The sequence below is a fragment of the Mus pahari genome, chromosome 5, assembly GCF_900095145.1.
Source record: "Mus pahari chromosome 5, PAHARI_EIJ_v1.1, whole genome shotgun sequence".
NCBI classification, from domain to species: Eukaryota; Metazoa; Chordata; class Mammalia; order Rodentia; family Muridae; genus Mus; species Mus pahari.
Window position 1 is genome coordinate 14609791 of NC_034594.1, and position 20999 is coordinate 14630789.

The following is a 20999-nucleotide window of genomic DNA, read 5'->3' on the forward strand; positions in this document are numbered from 1 at the left end:
CTTGATACAGTGTACGCAGTTTACCTTCACCTTGATACAGTGTATGCAGTTTACCTTCACCTTGATACAGTGTACCCAGTTTACCTTCACCTTGATACAGTGTACGCAGTTTACCTTCACCTTGATACAGTGTACGCAGTTTACCTTCACCTTGATACAGTGTACCCAGTTTACCTTCACCTTGACACATTCAAGCAGACTTCTACCTCAGATAGGGATAGCATAAGAACCAGAGGCTGCCGACAATGGACAATGCTTGTAGCTGCTTCATTAGGGTACCCTCCTCCATCAGTTATCAAGGAAACATCAGAAGCTCTGGTGAAACCACTGGAAAGGTTGGGCAAGCAACTCAGGAAAACCCTGAATAAAGTTTTCTGTGATTTCAGGGCCTTCAAAATATTTTCTAAGAAATGTCAGATTTTGTAGTGACTTTATCCTTGGCTGTTCTTGTAACTGCTCATCCTTCTAATACTTAGGTGACGGTCCCCTTGATCCACCAACAGCATAGATGTGGAGTTGAGCCTAAGAAGAGTAAATTCAACCAAAAGCTCTATTTGAGTATGCTCATAAGCCAGATCCTCTACTTCATATTTATTTTTTATTATGTAGAACAATTTATTCATCCTGAAAGTTCAGAGTAAGGTATGACTGTTATGGTTTGTTGCTTAAAGTAAGTGTATTCTACAACTTTAACGACTTTTAAATCAATTTTTAATTCGCTATGGTAATAATTTTGATGCCAGAATCAATGCTGATGCATAAGAACAAGGAGTAGTTAACTCTTAAACATTAATTTATGTAATCACTTGAAACATGAAAGGACAAACTAGTATCTTTGAAATTGCTATCCTGTATGGATGACATATATTAATGAAAAACTGGTCCCCATAGACCAATGTCTCCATTAATTGTGTATGTTCTGTACTTTCATATTTTAGGTCTAAACATGTACTTCAGATAATTACTTAATACATCATGTTAAGTGGGTTTCCACTACCAATAAATTCCTCTTCTTATTCTAATGTTCACACCACCTTTGAAACAACATTACAGTTAAAATATGGAGTAAAAGGGTCAGCTACATTTTACATTTTAACAAGTTATTTCCCTGCCTCCTGTGTATCTGTCATTAAGAAAAATAGACATATTTTGTGTGTGTGTGTATATATATATATATATATATATATATATATACATATATATGCATATATATTATACATATGCATATTTACGAGTGGAGTACTCTACTATCAATGCATTCCTCAGAATAGTGAAGGTGGAAGGAATGTCAGTCAGGAGGGAACACTTCTCTCTGACAGGAGTGCTGGCGAGGCTGCTACAGCTTGTCACAACCAGAAGCAGCAAGAGTGACAAGTGGAAAAGGAGAGCAGAGTTGCTTTTGCATACCCCTGGGGTCTCACATTTCTCGCTCAACTGAGCACGCCAATAGAAGATGTGTGTGTGTGTGGGGGGGGAAGCTTGCATCTTGACTGAATCCTTATAGATAGATGTTTCACAGGCCTTTAGTCCCTATTTAGGAATAAAATTTGTAAGACAAAACAAAACAAAACAAAAAAGCCATCCAAACCAAGCCAAAGCAAACAGCTACCAGTATGACTGTCATACTGTAATGCTCAGGAAATAAAGACAGGAAAGAATCATATTTGCTATGCAACGTAAGCAATCCAGAGCTGATTTAAAGTCCATGGGAGGATGTGTGGAGGTTGTATGTAAATGCTATGCTATTTGCAGTAGTCACTTGAGCCTCCGTGGGGTTTGGTGTTCTAGTCCTCCTTAGAGATGATTGACTGATCAAAAGAAACCCAAGGGAGAACAAGTGGATGTATGGAATCCCAGGAAGCTACACAAAAGCAAGGAAGCACAACTGATGGGCCAGTTCAAAGGAAATGACCTCGCCACGGAGCTCTGGAGTATCCAAGGCTGCCAGGTCTAATGTGGAGACTTCATGGAGAGTCAGACTTCGTGGAGAGTCAAAGCTCGTGTGAGTGGTGTTAATCTTTCATCTAATCATCATCCAGACACACTTGATGGCGAAGCAGGGCCACACAGTACTATAAATAGCATCTCTAGCAGCAAACCACTTAGATCAACAGCCTGGCTCTGGTATCCACTGTGCTGTGTAGCCTCTCTGTTGCTGCCCTCCATCTGTAGCATGGAGATAATAACAGTACCACACTTCAGTGGACATCTTAGTTATATTAACATTATTCTATTCTATTTTAATTATTAACTGGAGGAAATAGGATTCGATTCTTCTCCTATCAGGCTAGATTAAATATGTAGGAGGAGTAAAACAGAGGAGGTAGAAGAGGACTTCCAGAAGCAGCCCTAGTTAATCTCAGTGCCTATGATGCTTATGACAGAAAACTCAACTTCCTGTAAAGAGGAAATTATCAGTGCTATTTTTTTTTAAATGAAGGATAAATAGCAGCTGTTTTCCAAAATGGGTCAGCCTGGTTCCTCCAAAGCTGATTTAGGATTATGGCGGGGAGGGACGGGTGTGTGTGTGCTAGTTCAGACTTACTCAAGTGATGGGAATTGAGTACGATAAGCATATGTATAGCCCAGGTTGCCATGAGGACAGAATAAGTAAGCGTTTGTACAGCATCAGGTAGCAGCATCAGCCGAAAGCAGATACAACATAAGTGTAAACTATGAGCACGAATAGCCAGGTTGTCTGTAAGGTAGCCAGCTATTCAGCACGGAAGGAGACCGATACATGCTGTCCCATGCCTCTGCCAGCCAACCTCCAGGATGCTACTGGCTTTGGCAATCCAAGCACTAACCATAAGGGGGTTATTTTAGGCAGGTCTCTTATACTAGTCTTTTCACGGCTGTAACAAAGTATCTGAAAAATTCCACACAAGGAAGGGTTTCTTTTGGCTCAGTTTGAGAAAATGCAGTCCATCCTGGTGGGGAAGACAGGGCCCAAGAGTGTGAGGTCAGAAAGCAGGGGACGAATGCTGGTGTTCATCTGACCTCCGTTTTCCTTATTCATTCAGTCCTATATCCAGAACATTGTTTTTACAATCAGGGTTCAGACCTTAGTTCTCCATTAAACCTGTTAGGAAATAGTTTGTCAAATGCACTGAGATTCCAGGCAACTTCAAATTTACTGAACTTGACAAGTAGGTCTAGAGGTCACATCTCACACCCCACGTCAGCCTGAAACTTGCAATCCTCTTGCTTCCACCTTCTGAGTGGTAGGATGCCTCAGCATGAGACTGAGACTAGCTTACCAGGCTGAAGGTCAACAGGAAGTCTGAGGTACTAATTACTTCCCTGCAGGATCCTCTCAAGGTAGATTCTTATCGTGACAGATGGCCATGGGATTTTTGCAAAAACATCTACCAGGCTTACAGGAATCTCATCCTTAGGGGACAATGAGTCAAAGTCCGTTTCTGTGAGGGATGCATGAGCGCTGTGGCCACTCTTCACTTACTGCAGGGGTGAACACCCTGTCCACTCTTCACTGATTAGACGGACGGAAGGGAACTTGGAGGAAGCAGAACTTATAAGACTGAGAAATAAGGGTTCCTCAGGATACTAGACTTGAAAGGCTGGAGTGTGACCATGACATAATGAAATAACTCTCATGACAGACTCTGTGACCATATGTGGTTATGTTGATGAAATACTGAGGCCTGGTGTCTAGGCATATTGATAGGGTGTGGAGAGAGCAAGGTCCACAAAGATGCCTGAGCAGCATCTCAACAGAGGACATTCTAGGATGCTGCACCAGGCTTGGGGTATAGCTATAGCTCAGAGGAAATGAGCTCACCTAGCATTGGTAAGGTCCTAGGTTCAATTCCCAGTACTTCAAATTATTTAAATATATGTTGGTCAACGTATGTGTGCACGCACACACACACATACACCTTTTTGCAAAATCCCATGGTGTGTGTGTGTGTGTGACGTACACACACTCAGATTTCCATAGTCTGAGAAATGGCAGCATGTGGTGAGAGCCCTCTTGCTGCTTCATCTCATGGTAGAAGAAAGAGAGGAGGAAGAAGTTGTCCTTGCCCGTTTATAACCCACTTTCAAGATGGGAATTGACCTCCCGTAAGCCCCCACAAGGGTTCTACTCAGAGACTTTACCTCCCAATGCTACATAATAGCAACCACATTTCAACATACACAGGTCAGAGGGACAAAGTCAGGGCATTCTGTCTCAGGCGGAAGGCTGAACATCCTGAGTAGGTGGAGCTGAGGGTCCCCTCCCCCATCTAAAATTAGTTCCCTAGAAACCTCCTATGGATTGTAGAAGTACAGTAGGCTATCCGGAGAGCGGGGGCTGCCAAGGCTGCAGGCTTTGAAATGTAAACTCTCTGTCTTCTACATCAGCAAGTTGGCTGTTTTCCCCCTCTACTCCATAAAGTATCCGGGACTACGCAGACATTTTAATGAAAATTTCTTTCTGTCCTGAGGACTCTTGGGATATTCTTACATGAGGGTAATTTCAAAACCCCTGAAACTATGTGTTACTTCAGTAATTTCAATAATTTCCCAAAATCACCAGTTACTCATGCAGTTTTCTTGGTACACAGTATTTCTTTTAAGCAATGCCATTCTTCCCGGCAACGAAGGAATTGATGCAAAAGCATAAAAATACTTAATGCGGGGAATAAATTTTAAAATTAATGCAAAAGCTCTAAAGACTTCAGCATAGGATTCCTCTCTTCAAGTTGGCTGTAGCTTTATTTCCAGGAAGATATTAAATTAGTGACTACTAATCAATATTTTATTCATCTGTAAGATTTATCATGCAGCTATAAAATCTTACCTCTTTCTTTCTTTCTTTCTTTCTTTCTTTCTTTCTTTCTTTCTTTCTTTCTTTCTTTCTTTCTTTCTTTCTTTAATGTAATAATGTCAGAGCTAGGTGTGGTGGTACATAACTATAGTTCCAGCACTGGAGAGGCAGAGGCAAGTGGATCTCTGTGAGTTCAAGGCCATCCTAGTCTATGTAGTGTATTCCAGTCCAGCTAAGGCTACTCAATGAGACCCTGTCTCAACAACCAACCAACAAACCAAAGAGAGAAAGAAAGAAAGAAAGAAAGAAAGAAAGAAAGAAAGAAAGAAAGAAAGAAAGAAAGAAAGAAAGAAAAGAAAGAAAAGAAGGAAATAAAGAAAAAAAGTTGAGATACCAGAAATCATATGACAAACTTCACCGTGGACCCAGGAAATCATTTCAGTTTTCAAGTTCTCTTCCTAAATTGCACACTCTTAGGAATGAAAGGAGTATTTTACATCATCTGAATAATAACGGACTCTATGATTTAAGACTCTTAAAAGCTCTGTGATTCGATTTGTAAGAAGCTCTTAAAATTCCCACCAGCAGTTCCTACAACTGTGAGTAAACTTTCCGGCCAAATGACTCAGTATTTGGCTGCATGACTCAATCCTATGTTCCACGTGGAAGCAACACAAACGAGTTCCTGTTGCCTGCGGATGATAACTACTTCCTCAAAGTCGTCTGCAAACGTTATAGCGTAGCTAGTTCCAGTATTCTGATGTTTTTAAGCTATGAAACCTTGGACATTTTTTCTTTGAACTTTATAAGCGTAAACACAAGTTTCCCTTTGTAGTATCATTATGGTTCTTAATGCTGTTAAAAGTACAATCTGAAGCCGGGCGTGGTGGCGCACGCCTTTAATCCCAGCACTCGGGAGGCAGAGGCAGGCGGATTTCTGAGTTCAAGGCCAGCCTGGTCTACAGAGTGAGTTCCAGGACAGCTAGGGCTACACAGAGAAACCCTGTCTCGGAAAAAAAAAAAAAAGTACAATCTGAAGTGATTCCATTAGAAACATTTTTTTCTTATAATGATGCCTTTATCTTATTTTAAATGCTTTTATTATAGTAACATGAGTATGAAGTTCTTTTGAGTGCATATTTGTGAGCAATAACATTTGATATTGCTAAAGGTGACAACTGTTTTTCCTTCCCAAACTCACACATCAAAAGTGAGCCATTGTACCTGATTTTAGTGACTGGAGATCGCCAGATAGCCACGATCACACTATCTAAATTAGATTCTTCTTTGTCTGTCACTATCAGCTCATGTGACACTTCATCTGAGACCACATAGACGGCTTGTCCAGTGGGATTTGTGAACAGTTTACTGCTAGCTAGAGTAATTCTTAAGCAGTTTTGTTTTCAAGGAGGCAATGTTTGAATGTATGTTTCTTGTATGATTACCAACTGGGTAATTTACAAGTCTTGACTATACTCCAAGGTATCCCCATATTATCTTTTGTTTGTTTGTTTTTTAAAAAGATTTTGTTTTTAAATTATGGGTATATTTGTGTTTCTCTGTGAAACAGTCCAGGTGCCTATGGGAATCTAGTCTTTCCTAGAGCCAGAGTTGCAGGTGGTTGTGAGTCACCAGATACGGGTGCTAGGACCTTGCAAGAGCAGTCTACACTCTTACCTGCTGAGCCATCTCTCCAAACCCCGGTATATGTTTATTACTGTATTGTTGTGTGTGTGCACACTTGTGTGCACAATGTGTATGTCTGGAGTTGCACACAAGGCAGGTAGTACATGGAATCAGAGGTAAGAGCTGCGGAGATGTGCATGCTCACCTTCAACCTTATGCAGATTCTGAGGGCTGAATTCAGGTCACATGGGCCAATACTTTACCTGCTGAGCCATCTTGCTGACCCTCAGATCTTTTTCTTTTTCACTTTATTTTTGAGATTATAAAATTACATCATTTTCTCTTCCCTTTCCTCCAACTAAACCCATATAGCCCTCCTTGTTCTCATTCAAATTCATAGCTTCTCTCTCATTATTGTTTTACACACACACACACACACACACACACACACACACACACACACACTCCTCCAACCTGTTCAGTCTGTGTAACACTACTTACTTTATGCCTTCAGGACTGACCATTTGGTATTGGTTATCCAACAGGTATGTTCTTCCCTGGGGAAGAGCATTTCTCAGAATACTAGGACCTTGCAAGAGCAGTCTGCACTCTTACCTGCTGAGCCATCTCTCCAAACCCTGGTATATGTTTATTATTGTATTGTTGTGTGTGCGCACACTTGTGTGTACAATGTGTATGTCTGGAATTCTCTCAGAATTCCTCAGTTGCTTGCAAGTCTTTGTGTAGGGCGTCAGGGGCCTTCCCTCATCCACTTTGGCATGTCTGCTGTTGCTCTCCTTGTTCAGCTCGGGTTATGAAGTCATGTGGGTGAGACTTTATGGATACAGCATCTGACATTACTAGAATACACATCATAGCAGACTCCCGGATCCTCTGGCTCTTACAATCTTTTCATCACCTCTTCTGCAATGTCCCTTGAGCCTTAGGTGCAGGACTGTTTTGTAAATGTATCTATTGGGCCTGGGCTCTGAGACTAGGCATTTTGATTGGATGTAGATTGTAGTGGTCCCTGTCTGTTGCAAAAGGAGATTTCCTTGAGGAGACACGAGAGAACTACACTTGTCTGTGGGTATAAGGACAAACGTTTAGAATGTAGGTAGGGATTGCCCTGGTTTAGCAAAGTGGTAGTTGTAGATTCTTCTCCGAGATCCATGACTTTACTAGCTGTGAGAAGTTTCCAGTACCAGACATGATGTTCTTCTTGCTAAGCTGGTTACTGCTAAGGTGAGTGTGTGCCACTATTGTGCCTTCAGGGTAATGGTGCTTTGCTGGTCCTTGTTGTGGCTCAGAGGTGTCACATCTGGGAAGGACTGTTGGTCCTTTTGGAAGCTGCAGGGGGCCTTCTGGTACCACGAAAGCTTGTCCTCAGGAAGGAGACATTCAATCAGTTTTGACTCAGGGGCCTCTCAGCCCTGTCCCAGGAGTGCGTGGCGCAGTCATCAATAGTGAGTTGTTGGTCAGGGTCATCCTAGAGACTCCCCAAAACATACAACCTATTGCTATTGCCCTTAGCTGTCTCCCAAAGGTGGACGGTAAGTCCCCATTTCTTTCCTTAAAAGTAATTCTTCGGGCCGGGCGTGGTGGTGCACGCCTTTAATCCCAGCATTTGGGAGGCAGAGGCAGGCCGATTTCTGAGTTCGAGGCCAGCCTGGTCTACAAAGTGAGTTCCAGGACAGCCAGGGCTACACAGAGAAACCCTGTCTTGAAAAACCAAAAAAAAAAAAAAAAAAAAAAAAAGGTAATTCTTCAAGTCTGGATGTTAGTAGCCAGGGCAGCAGTAGTCTGGGAAGGAACCCGCGGACAGGAAGGCATCTTCTAACTCTGCAGGATGGAGAGTAGCCTTCACCGTTCGTGGGCTGGATCCCAGACTGATTAAAAGGGGAAGAGGGGGGCTGAGCCTGCATTCAACAGTCTGTGCTTCTGACTGAATGGGATGAGACTCGCTGTCTCCTTTAGTGCTGGCTGCGGTGACTTCCCTGGCCAGATGAACTGTAACTGAACTGGAATGTGAAACAAACTGTATTTTCTCAAAGTCTCTTTTGACAGAACATTTACTACAGCAAAAGGAAGAAAACAAACAAAAAAACCCAAGCACGGTCAGGCACGCAACTTTCTGGAAACCTCTGGCTAGAGAAAAGCTGTCCTCAGACTTTTAGTACTTTTATATTTGTTTCCATCATTTAAATTTCTCCCAAGATTGTGGATGGTTTCTTTGAGCCCCCATTTTAACTTCTATTCCCTCTGTAACCCATTTTCTGTGTTTTAGACTCTCCCTATGGAGATCACTCAGTCCTCTGGAGTAACTCCTGAGAACTGCCCCTCCCTGTCCCCCAAGGGCTTTCTCTCTTTAACCTCTGTGCATATTCCCAGCAGGCCTTGCGGGCTGGGGAGTGGGGGTGGGGTCGAGGGGCTGGGATGCTCGCTCCTCGCCCAGTGGTCAGGAGCTGTCCTCCAAGCTCCAGTTCCCCTATCTAGAGTTCCTCTACTTACTCACTTCTTCCATGTCCATGATTTCACTAACAATCCGTGTGACGACTCTTCCCACATCCGTTTTCGGTTGAGACGTCTCTACCCACATTTACACAGTGGTTTTTTTGAGGGGGTGGCACTTTTCACACTGTTACCCTTGTCATTCCTTCAAAAGTTACTGTTTCCACTCTGGCTCCGAATCCTAGTCATCTTCTGTTATTCCCTCTTTCCATGGCTTGGGGTGGACACTTTCCTGATATTTCTTCCTTAACTATTAATTAGGAAATTGGGCCACACCCATTGACTCTAGTGAAATAATATACAATATACTTCTGCTTTAGTAAAACCACTTGCTTTTTTGTAGGATCCACAACACATGCATGCACATGAGTGGGGATACCCACGACCACCTTGAGCTGTTGCACCACCATGAAATTCTTTCCTTTTTTGGGAAAGGGTCACTTGATGCCTGTAACTCCATATATAGGCTAGGCTGTTGGGCTAGAGCTCTGCGATCCACCTCCCTGATGCTGGGATTACAGATATGCAGGCATGCCAGGTTCTTTGGGGTGGGTGGGGGGATGTTATTTCATTTGATATGGGCACTCATGCTTGCAGACTGAGCACCTTATTGACTGATGAATTTCTCCAGGCCACCTGAACTTAATTAATTTACTCTTCTTAACTTTGAGGGAGAGTTAGTAATGGGAAAGACTGAGGAAGGACTGCTTGTTAGTAGGGTTTCCATTGCTGTGACGCATGAGCATGGAGAAAAGATTTGCCTGGGCCTTGTGGTTTCAAAGGTTTTAGTACACACACACACACACACACACACACACACACACACACACGCGCGCGCGCGCGCGGGGTGGGGGGAGGGCACAGGGGGGAGGGAGAGCAGGAGGGGGAGAGAGAGAGAGAGAGAGAGAGAGAGAGAGAGAGAGAGAGAGAGAGAGAATGCCTGTCTTTTTTTTTTTTTTTTTTTTTAATGCTATCTGGTCCCCAGACTATGGGATTTGGTTGTGGTTGGTTGCTCACACCCAGGGTGAGTCTCCCTGCCAACCCACCTCACTTAATCCTCTCTGAAAATGGTATCACAACAAATCTAGAGATGTGCTTTGTTAATCTCTTAGGCACTTCTCAGTTCTATCAAGCTGATAATCTTGTTGGCCAATCAAGACGAACCACTGGAGCCTGCTAGTTAGTGATGGGCAGAAAGATTACTAAAGCTTCCTTCTCATATGTGAGTCCTTCTCCTGTCCGCTCATAGTGTGTACCATATAGATGGGAAAGTGCCAGGCTCTGGTCTCTATGCAGGAGTTGGTACAGATTGATTTTGCCTACTCTACTGTGAGATCCTTCTTCATCTGTGATGGGAGGCAGGCACACTGAGTTAGGGATAGAGGAATAAGGTATCCCATTTTGGTCTTGAGTCTAAGCAGTGTTTTAACCTGACTTTATCCTGAATACAATTAATATTTTAATTTTCTTTTTGAATCCATGTGTTTATCTAATATGATGGAGAACCACAAGAAGGGCTATGTGATGGTGCACTGCTACATATCCCTTGCAAACTTTCTGTTTTCTCCTTAACTCCCTAGCCCCTTGGATTACAGTAAACATTTTCTGTCATAAAGGCAGTAAATTACAACATTTTCCATTGTGATTTTTTTTTTTCAAGACAGGGTTTCTCTGTATAGCCTGGAACTCATTCTTTAGACCAGGCTGGCCTTGAACTCAGAAATCCACCTGCCTCTGCCTCCCAAGTGCTGAGATTAAAGGCATGTGCCACCACCACCCTGCCCGTTATTTTTTTTTTATTTACAGGTATGAGAGATTTGTATTATGAAATTTGTAGTATGTATTGTATATTTTCCTGTCCTTACCTTGAATCTTAAATTTATGACTTTTATTTAACATCAATTCTTTTTTTTAAAATGAAATATCATCAGGAAGAGAAGGTATAAATTCTACTAAATTAACTTCCTCAAAAGACAGATTGGCTAATTTAATACACATTGAACTCCAGGATGCATTGGGTATATGCAAACACAAAGAAAGAAACAATTACTAGCATGCCATTATTTGGGAAGGAAATGATAAATTAGCAACAAACCAGAAATTAATGGACTCATAGACTAAATTCTTTCTAGCACTTGGTTTGTTTATTGTATGTATCCTTAAGACAACCCAGACAAAGAACAGAAGGAAATACATATAAAAAGATGTATGTATAAATCCTATTGAGTTTCAGTTAAACGTTTGACTTATCGGGGGGAGATAAATAATATTCTTGTGTACAACTGAAACTTGTTAATGGCGGCAGCAAGGCTCAGGATGATAATCGCACTAAGGAATAGCTCAGAGAATCAGAATCGCTATTTACTTGCTATTCGCTGTTAAAAGCGCAGAGTTTGGGACAAATTGATGACTTTGCTGTGTTTACAGCCTCAGACCTATTTCTGTTCAGAGATATTTGTGCCATTTCAGCTCACTGCCAAGCTTTAGTCGGTGAGAAACGTAAGGATGACCTTCTGAAACTGCATCGGCTAGCACTACCCACAGTTTGCAGAAGGTTACTCTGGTCCAGTATAAAATAACCCTCCCGTGCCCTGCTCAGCGTGGTGGATTCTTCCTTTCCCAGTGTACCACACTTTGCAAGTTCTCGGGATTCTCTTCCATAGTGGATAGGAATACAGTTTCTTACTGCAGTGGGCTGCAGTGTCAGGAGCCCTTCAGCTCTGTGCACAGGACGCAGAAGTTCCAGACAGCTCTGCTGACTGCCAGGGACCCCTGAAGCCTCTTTGGCACCCAGTGCTCCCCGCAGTCTGACAGTCAAGAGTCTCACCTTCCTCAGTGTCGGGAAGCAAGGTCCCTTCCATCCTCAGCCCCAAACAACAGAATGAGTGGCATATAATAGCAATCCGCATTTGTTTTAGGAGGCCAACATGCAAATAAGAACACACTTTCCTGTGCTTTCCGTACTTACGAATCTGGCATCAGGGCTAAGCAACATCTTTCTGCATTTCTTTTAATGTTCACACTTGATAATACATCACCCACCTTATCAGCCACTAATGGCTATGCGTTTTTGCAGAACTGAACAGTTGGTTTCATATAGTTAGACAACAATACACGCATTCCTATCGATTCTTCAATTGACTTTTGGAATTTTACGAATTATTTAGTCTTCAAGCCAGTTACTAGAAATTGCACAAATGTAATATTTCATTTGTCATATGTCATATAATTAAAATTTTTTAAAAAATATACAAGTCAATGAGAGAAAACAAATCACCAATCCTCAGAGGGTAAGCCAGTATGCCTTAGGGGCAAGCAGGGCAGAGCACTGCACTGGCCCGCTAAGGCCGCAACACGCTGCAGGCGGCCGCTGCTGCAGCTTTGGCTTTCTCGCCAGGTGGCAGAGGCCCTCCGCAAAAGAGCACACCGCAGCGCTCACGCCTTGCCTTCTTCGTTGGCACCGGACCAGCGATCACTGTCAAGAGTCCAGCCGACAACTACGATACAGTTTTTGCTGATTGTAACGGAACGCAAGGGAAGCTGGAAAACGGCAAAGGGGAGAAGGGTGTGTACCCGAGTGTGACCGATCACCGTTGTCTGACAGTGCCTAAAAATTTCTTCTGCAGTATCTACAGGCCAATCCATCATCAACTTCCTTCATCCTTCATCATGTCAGATCCTTACATCTAAAATCACCTCTCCCTACAAAGCCAATAAATGAATCTGGGTTCTTTGACCGTGGCAGAGCTCACGTCTGGGCTGAGAATCAGCACCAAGTTTGGGGGTGGAAGGGTGCAAGCCTGCAGACCGCGGCGTGCCTTTCTTAAGATTGGACCAGCTTGGAGATGGTCCTTCCAGGTGCTCGCGCCTCCATGCGCAGGGACTACCCCCGCCCCCAAACCAAATAGCTCACCCTGCTGCATCCTCCGAGCCCCAGCCTCCGGGCCGGCTCAGGGAGGCGGGAGCCCGGGTTCCCCCCGGCTCCTTGGCGCCCCCTGACGTCGGCCTCCAGCAGAAGGTCCGCGGAGGCTTACACAGGCGAAACCCGGGGGTCCCCGCGCACCGCCGCCCGGCGCGTGGCCTGGCGGGCCGCGCGCGCACCGAACCGACCTGCGGGAGGGCGCGCGCCGCTCGGTCCCGGCCCCAGCCATGCGCGCGCGCCCGCACCCGCGCCGCCGCCGCAGCCCGTGACGTCACCCACCGAGCCCCCCGCCGGCTCGCCGCGCCCCGTCCCGCCCCACGTGCGCCGGTTTCTGGACGCCGAGGCCCCGGGCGGCCACCCGATGATGCTCCCAGCCGGCTGCGTCCCGGGCGGGGCTGAGCCCGAGAGCTGCGCGCGGGCTGGGGCGCCTGCGGAGGGAGGGGCGCGGCTCCCGCCGCCGCGCCGCGTGCTGAGTCATGGCGAGAGCTGCCCGCTGCTCTCCATCAGTCGTTCCGGGGCCGGCGCGGGGCCGCGAGCGCCGGGCTTGACGCGCTGAGCCGCGCTCGCCCGTGTCCGCCGCGCCCGCCCCGCGCCCCGCGCCCCGCGCCCCGCGCGCTCTGCTGCCTCAGCCCCGCGCCGCACGGCCCCCCGCCTCGCCCGCACCATGATCGCCGCCGCTTTCCTCGTTTTGCTGAGACCCTACAGCATCCAATGTGCTCTCTTCCTCTTGTTGCTCCTGCTGGGCACCATCGCCACCATCGTCTTTTTCTGCTGCTGGCACCGCAAGCTCCAGAAAGGAAGACATCCGATGAAATCGGTCTTTTCGGGTCGTTCCAGAAGCAGAGGTGAGACACGCCGCCGCTGGGTTCTTCTGGGCAGAGGATCAAGCCTCCTCTGCCTCCCCTACCCATTCAGTGCCCACTCCTCAAGCTAAGTGCATTTATTTATTTAACGCGTCCTGGCCCTTTGGCCTCACCTCCATCCTCTGAGTCACCAGGTTTGGATAACCACGGAGATTCGGAGGTCCCGGAAGGAAGGGTCAGACTCCGATTCTTACGGTCAGTTTGCTAGAGCCCAGAGGGTAATTGTAGCGGAGACCTGGGCTGAGGCACTCTTATCTTTACCCAGCCTTTGCTGGAGCTTAGGAATAAAAAAGTAAGGCGTGATGATCTGGGCTCCCCCCTCCCAACTTTGCTGGAACTTCTTGCAGAGAAATCACCTTAGAGACAGATGGTCCAATACTCTCTCCGCCCCGCCCCAATATGCCCACCGAATTGGAGAGAGACACCTAGAATGTGCTTTTCCGAATCCAGGTAAGTGATCAGTAACTCTGCAGGCTGAGAACAAGGAGTTAATGAAGTCTCGTTTTCCCTCTTTTCTCCCCAGATGCTGCTCTGAGATCTCATCACTTTCGTTCTGAGGTAATTTTATTTAGCGCACACTCTCAAGGTCAGAGTAGCTTTCTTTCCTGAGTACCAGCATTAATCATATGCGTGTTCAAAAGCCAGTAGGGCACTGGATGGGAAGCCTGCAGTCGCTAAGCCCAAAGTGACAGGCTTCTTAAGCAATTCCATAGTTAAGCCTGGGGAGCAGTGTGTGTGTGTGTGTGTGTGTGTGTGTGTGTGTGTGTGTGTGTGTGTCTAGTGTCCTTAGGAAGTTATTGCAGAAGAGTTTGAAGCAAACTCCAGTTGAGACTCCAGGTGACATCCCTACTGGCTTAGGAAGGCTTTTACATGATAGTAACGTTGATGAAGATACACCAGAGTGTGTACTTAATATCTGTTCTAGACTATCGGTCTAGAGTAGGAGACTGGATGCTGCCAGTGCGGGAAACTGCAGGAGAACCACCTCCAGTTAGAACAAGACAGGAGCTCTGCCTGACACATTGGCTTTCCAGATGCCCACTTCAAGTTTCTTCTCTTTGGGGGAAAGCTGCATATATTGGGCCATGGAGGTTACTTTATGATGCAGCGTCTTCATCTTAGTAAAGTACTGTGGTGTCTAGCCCCCTACTACAAGCTTGTTACTTACCTGAAGTTACTTCACATCTTGTTTGACTTGTTCATCGGAGGTTTTATTACACCCCGGATTCCTTGCTAGACTGTGATTATTTAAGTTTAGCTGCATTAGCATAATGTTACTATGTTGCATGCTGAGTAATTCTATTGGATGTACACTGGAAGTGAGAGTTCTGTGCTAGTTAAGATTTGTGAGAGAATAGTTTGCCAACAGTCAGCAGGCTTGGATCTAGCTTTATACTAGTGGGGGTGGGGTGGGGGGGTATGGAGTGGGGGGTGTATGTGGAAAAACAGTGTGCCAAAACAGGGCCAACAGTACCCTGTAGGGGTGTATGTGGAAATCATTTTTAAAAATTATGTAAAAAATAATTAGTTCATAGGAAGTATTTAGTTTTGGGTAGCCTTCGTACAGTTTGTAAAATTCAACTGAAAATTACACCTTTGATCCCTACACTTAGAGGCAGAGGCAGGGGATGTCTGTGAGTTTTGAGGCCAGCCTGGTCTACATAGTGAGTTCCAGGATAGCCAGAGCTACATTGTGAGATCCTGTCTCAAAAAAGAAAGAAAGAAAGAAAGAAAGAAAGAAAGAAAGAAAGAAAGAAAGAAAAAAGGAAAGAAGGAGAAAAAGGAGAAGACAAAGAAAAATATGTAAAAATCAAGATATATTTGAAATGAAGTCTTTTGAAAATTAGGTCAAGTTCATGGACTACACATGAACTAGATCTCATGGAATAGTCTTTGAAGAACAGAGTAAGTAGAATTTAAATGTAACAAAGTAAATAGTGGGCAGGGCACAAATTTTAGGATATAGGGGATTGACTGGAAAAAGATTCACCAACTCTATGCAGATAAATGAGAGAAGAGTGACCGTGCTGTGAGCTTGCCCTGGACATTTTGAAATAAGCATGCTGGGAGCGTGTGGGACGTACCTGCGTCTTTGTGTTTGTTTGTTTGTTTGTTTTTTTCCCTAAAATTTTATCTTGAACTGATTGGTTCACAAGTCTGGGAGCAGCTGTTCAGCTCCTTATCTTGCTCTGTAAGATTGCTAGCACAGTTTGAAATCCTTGTGTATACTTGTTGCTGGCTCTGCCTGCAAGATCCTGGGGGCAGAGCCGAGGTCTCTTGCCACAACACTATCTGGCCTCATGTGGGATGGGTTCTTAATAGATATTTATGGGATGAATGAAAATGGTCTCCGGTGGGCGGATAGCACTCAAAGTTGGACAGAAAGGGAAACTGCACATTCTTAGAACATGGCTTACAATTTAGGAGTGCTCATTTACCTTTCCCAGAATTTTAAGTGAGAGGATTTGTTTTTTTTTTTTTGTTTCTGCTTCTGCTTTTTAAATAGGGTCTGGCTATGTAGCCACAGCTATCCTGGAACTTCCTAGGAGGATCAGGCTGGCCTCAACCTCACAGAGCACTGTCCCAGTCTCTTGATTACCTGGCTTTTCCCAAAGCTTTAAAAAAAAAAAATGACCTTAGTGCTTGTAGTAAGGCACTCACTATAACAAAAGAATTCTGTTAGAATTTCTTTTTTTTTCCCAATAAATTAAAATGTATCCAGCTTAATCTGTTGGTGGGCTAATACGCAAGGTATGTTATTTTATATGTAGAAATTCATAAACTGGGTTGCACAAGAATGTCTTATTTCATCACAACTTTATATTTCCCACAAACAGAGCATTCCCCTTTTGCAAAACACAGATGTATTTTCTTCTCCCTCTTAGAACATTATTTCTGCCAGCCTTTTTCTCCTTAAGGAAGACCTCCGCATTTACTTTGATTGAAGCATATCTAATAAGTTAGAGTGGACACAATGAATATTATTTATTCCTGCTGTGGGTTTGTTTTCTTTTTAAAGCAGCTGCTGCAGAATATTATTATCAAAGCAAATGCATTGATTTTTTTTGGCAAGTCCTAATCACCTCAGGCTCAGTTCTCAGTGTTTTCTGTTCTCTGTGTCAATCTTAGTAAGCAGATAATTCACTTTCAGCGTTTCCGTCCTGGTCAGACGAGAAGCATGGGGTAGGGTCTGCTGACTCACTTTGAAACCTGAGCAAGCTATGGGAGATTCCTGGAATTGATGAAGTTCATCTGGCAGAGGACATTGTTTTTGCCATCCAAGCCTCCAGGAGGGCATCAGCCAGGACAGGAGATTTGGGGGTGTTCTGTCCATGGTGGTCAGATTAATACTTCCTAAGAGGAAAACTTGGCGTTGAGGCTCCCTAGGAGCTGTGAACCCAGCTCCCACATCCTGCGGAGCTGTGGTCTTTTTTCCATGTATATATATATATATATATATATATATATATATATATATATATATATGATGGCACATTTCTTCAATTCAGTCTCTTTGTAGTAGCTAGAAGTCAGTGGTCCCATAAGGTGCTTTAGGTCTCTGGTCACCAGCAGTGCTTTCTTTTCAGATTCTTGCAATGTACTGAGCTTTTAAACAGGCCTTAAAATTTTAATAACAACAGCAATTTCACCTGACCTTAGAAACTATAGATAGAAAGTTTCCATCTATAGGTAGAATTATGTGCATTGTTTGCTGACTTAAAAACTTGAAGCGTGTGTGTGTGTGTGTGTGTGTGTGTGTGTGTGTGTGTGTAGCTTTGGAGTAAAGAGTTAATGAAGCGATTTCCCATTGTTGAAGGACAGTCTAGAAACCAGGTGTGCATCCCGGGTCCTAGCTGTCTGGCATCTCCAAAGTACACTTTTCTGAGGACTTCCAGTGTGCCTGTGAACAGTGGTGACCTGTTCCCCTAGGCTCCTGTGGTGAAAGTCAGGTGGCAGTAGTCCTGTTTCTGAGGAAATTTCAGAGAGTGATATGAGCAGTTGTGACACCGTCCTACTGTAAAGGAGAGTCTTGGTGTACTGTCCTTCATAGAATGAAGCCAGTTATACTGCCTTCGAGAGTCCCAGAGTGGATGGTGCTCAATGATCCCTATTCATCGCCTGGGAGAATAAGGGGCGCCTTGTTTGTTTAAAGGAACGGAATCTCTCTATCAGGATCTGAGTAAATATCTTTTCTTCCTGCTTCAGGCAAAGGGAACAAGACTTAGCTCACATTAAGCAATTCTTGAAGAGTCACATAGCACGAGACGGGTGGTGGGACAAGAACTCTAACTACCCTTTGTCGTCTTTTCCTGCTGGCCTGTGTCACTTGGAACCCATATGGAGGTATCCCCAAAATTCTCAATGAAAGAGAAGAATTAAGAAGCATGTTTTTAGTACACACTTTCTTTAAAACTGGATAGACAAATGTGCTATTCGCGCCCCTTACCCTCGTTTAGCCAAGGTTTCCTGGATGAAATGTGCTCCAGAGCCTCTGCGCTCATTAGATACCCAAGTGTCCCTTTTCCAGACTCATCAGCAAAATAACCATATTACATCGTTTCTCACGGAATGTGCATGTTTCACTCGGAATCGCCCAGTTTCAATATATACGTATAAAGAGCCCGTACATATACACACACATATGTAAATAGCTAACTTTTATATTTTATGAATAAGTTTACATTTTAAAAAACTATGAAAAAAATCAGGGGAAAATAATGTCTTATTATTGAGCTATCCTTCATAATTAGGTTATTGTTATAAATAAATTTTTGTCTAGCATCATTTTAGGTCCAGATTAATTTATACTAATTAAATCAGTCATGAGTAGTGACTGTACACACGATATGGTGTTCATTTCGTGTGACCCAATTATTTTCAGAGTAAACACATCAATCTTTCCTGTATGAAGTACTGTGTTAGGTAGACACCAGGGCGAGGGAGATGCTGGAGTGTGCTCATGTCCACACTATTCTAAGTCTCTCTGGAGTCACTGCTGACATCTTACAGTCACTGGCTCTTCTGTTACAGTATCTGAACGGTGTGCTGTTGGCAACAATGAGTCACAAATGTAGGGGAAGCAGGAGAGACCGCGCCGTGCAGTGCGGTGCGGTGCGGTGCGGTGCGGTGCGGTGGGGTGCGCAGCACAGCTGGTGCCTATGTAAAGATGACAGCTCAGTCCACGAAGCTTAGCTCACCATCCCAGCACTGCCATTTACTCTGTCTTAACAAAGCAATTGCTGGGAACGAAACAGAAACACACCTCCAAAAAGAGTAGATCGGGTAACGCCCTCTTTATCACGTGTTTACGCAGAAGCGTAGTCCAAGTTCTGATTTGTCCAACATGCAGACTAAAATATAAGCCTATGGTTCTGGAGGGTGGGGCTTGGGAGTGTAGAACAGAGCCAGTCTAACAGTGAGTGCTGGCGTATTGCAAGGGCCGTGTGTTCACAGCTCTGAACAGAATTTACAAGCTCTGCACTGGCTCACTGTACTGCCTCGCAGGCTCGAAGCTCCTCACTGGCAGCATGCTCCCATTGCAGGCAGTGTTTCTACAGGATGCACGGTACCACCCTGCTAAGGTGTTATGTGGAACAACCTGCCTTCTTGATTGGGCCAGGTGGTGGATGCGTGGAGGGGAAGGGGAGGCACAACAAATTACGTGCAGTAAAAGAATGGTTGGACTAGTTGCGTTGAAGTGGCAGACAGTGGGGTGACTGTGGGTGTCCTCTGATGCTGAGGTATAGACGTTAGACAGCTGAATCAGGAGCGAAGGCAGGCACCAATCAGTGTCTGGCTAGAGAGGAAAGGGCTCTTGAGATTTCCCAAAGGACTGTGGAACTGGAACTATAAGTGGGAGAATGCCAACCACCATGAGACTGAGTTGTGTATACAGCTTTGGTAAGGCTGTTTGATTTGCACTTAGGAGGGGACCTGCCAGGAGCCGCTAAGGGACACGAACATCACTTTTAAATTTCTTTCTGAGCATCTGTAACAAAGCGGCTTGGTTGCTCCTGCTTCATCTCCAGGGAGAATGAAAAGACATGGCTTGTGCAGCAGAGCATCTGAACAGACATATGGGCTTGGGCCTTTCTGCTCACCAGGAAGCTGAGAGTTGGAAGGGCATCATGGCTTGTGGTCCAAGGGTCAGGTATCATTGGGTTATGTCCTACCTGTAGTCACCATCTGTTTAAAGGTTATGACAGAGTGGGGGGAGGGAGAATGAATGAGAATGTGTGTCTGTCTCTTCGTCAGACAGAGGGAGTGTGTGTCTCTGTGTGAGAGTGTGTGTGCATGTGAATGTGTGTGTCAGTGTGGGTGGGTGGGGTGGTGATGCCATAGTGGGGATGGTGGTGGGGATGATGGTGGTGGTGGTGATGTCATGGTGGTGATGGTGGTGGTGGTGATGTCGTGGTGATGATGGTGGTGGTGGTGATGGTGGTAGTGGTGATGTCATGGTGATGATGGTGGTGGTGGTGATGTCATGGTGGTGATGGTGGTAGTGGTGATGTCATGGTGGTGATGGTGGTGGTGGTGATGATGGTGGTGGTGGTGATGGTGGTGGTGGTGATGATGTCATGGTGGTCCTGGAGTTTGAACCTAGGACCTCAATGCTTGACTACTGAGCTTATATTCCTCTTGTGTTTGGTGTGTCATTACAGATTCTAGTGCAGGATGTATGAAATAGCAGATATTTATCATATACTAGAACATTTTTAATGGCTATGGAGTTTGTTAAAGTTTTTTCTTTCATTTTTTAAAAGTTAGCATAAAAGTGGCTTTCATTGTACATTTTCACTCACATATATCATCATACTTGGTTCTAATATGTCCTTCTTCCACTGCCCTCCCCTGGGTCCCTTGTACTACCGTTTTAAATACCTGAAATTTGTGTTTTAGCTTTTCAATATCTTCCTGGAAATTTCTCTCATAGTCTTTGTCAGCTGCACTTCAGACAAGGAGTTACTATGTCTAGACCACATCAAGAACTGTAAAACTCAAATACTCCTCAAACCCCAACACTGCCACCCAACAAATGTGCCAGGGATTTTGACAGTGTGCAAAAAGAAAAGATCCAAATGGCCAGTGATACTTTACAAAGTGGTCGGCATCTCTAGCCACCAAATGAACGAAAACCACATTGAAATTTCATCTTACCCCAGGTAGGATGACCAAGGTTAAGAAAACGAAACAATAACAGATGCTGAGGAAGATGTGAGGGAAGATGCTGGGGAGGATGTGAGGGAAGATGCTGGGGAGGATGTGAGGGAAGATGCTGGGGAGGATGTGAGGGAAGATGCTG

General features: G+C 44.7%; 2 protein-coding genes across 4 annotated transcripts in view; one reads left to right on the forward strand and one right to left on the reverse strand.

Moving 5' to 3' along the window:
* Positions 1–13050, reverse strand: part of Bend6 (BEN domain containing 6) — a 59667-nt gene extending 46617 nt beyond the window's left edge. For all 3 annotated transcript variants that reach the window (XM_021198857.2, XM_029538866.1, XM_029538867.1), the window contains exon 1: positions 12825–13050. The gene's annotated coding sequence lies outside the window, so the exon portion shown is untranslated. The remainder of the gene's footprint in view (positions 1–12824) is intronic.
* A 435-nt stretch (positions 13051–13485) lies between these two features.
* LOC115064021 overlaps positions 13486–20999 on the forward strand; it is a 107600-nt gene continuing 100086 nt past the window's right edge. The window contains exons 1-2 of the mRNA XM_029538343.1: positions 13486–13678; positions 14220–14254. Of these exons, the coding sequence (XP_029394203.1) occupies positions 13498–13678; positions 14220–14254 (216 nt within the window). The 5' untranslated portion in view covers positions 13486–13497. The remainder of the gene's footprint in view (positions 13679–14219; positions 14255–20999) is intronic.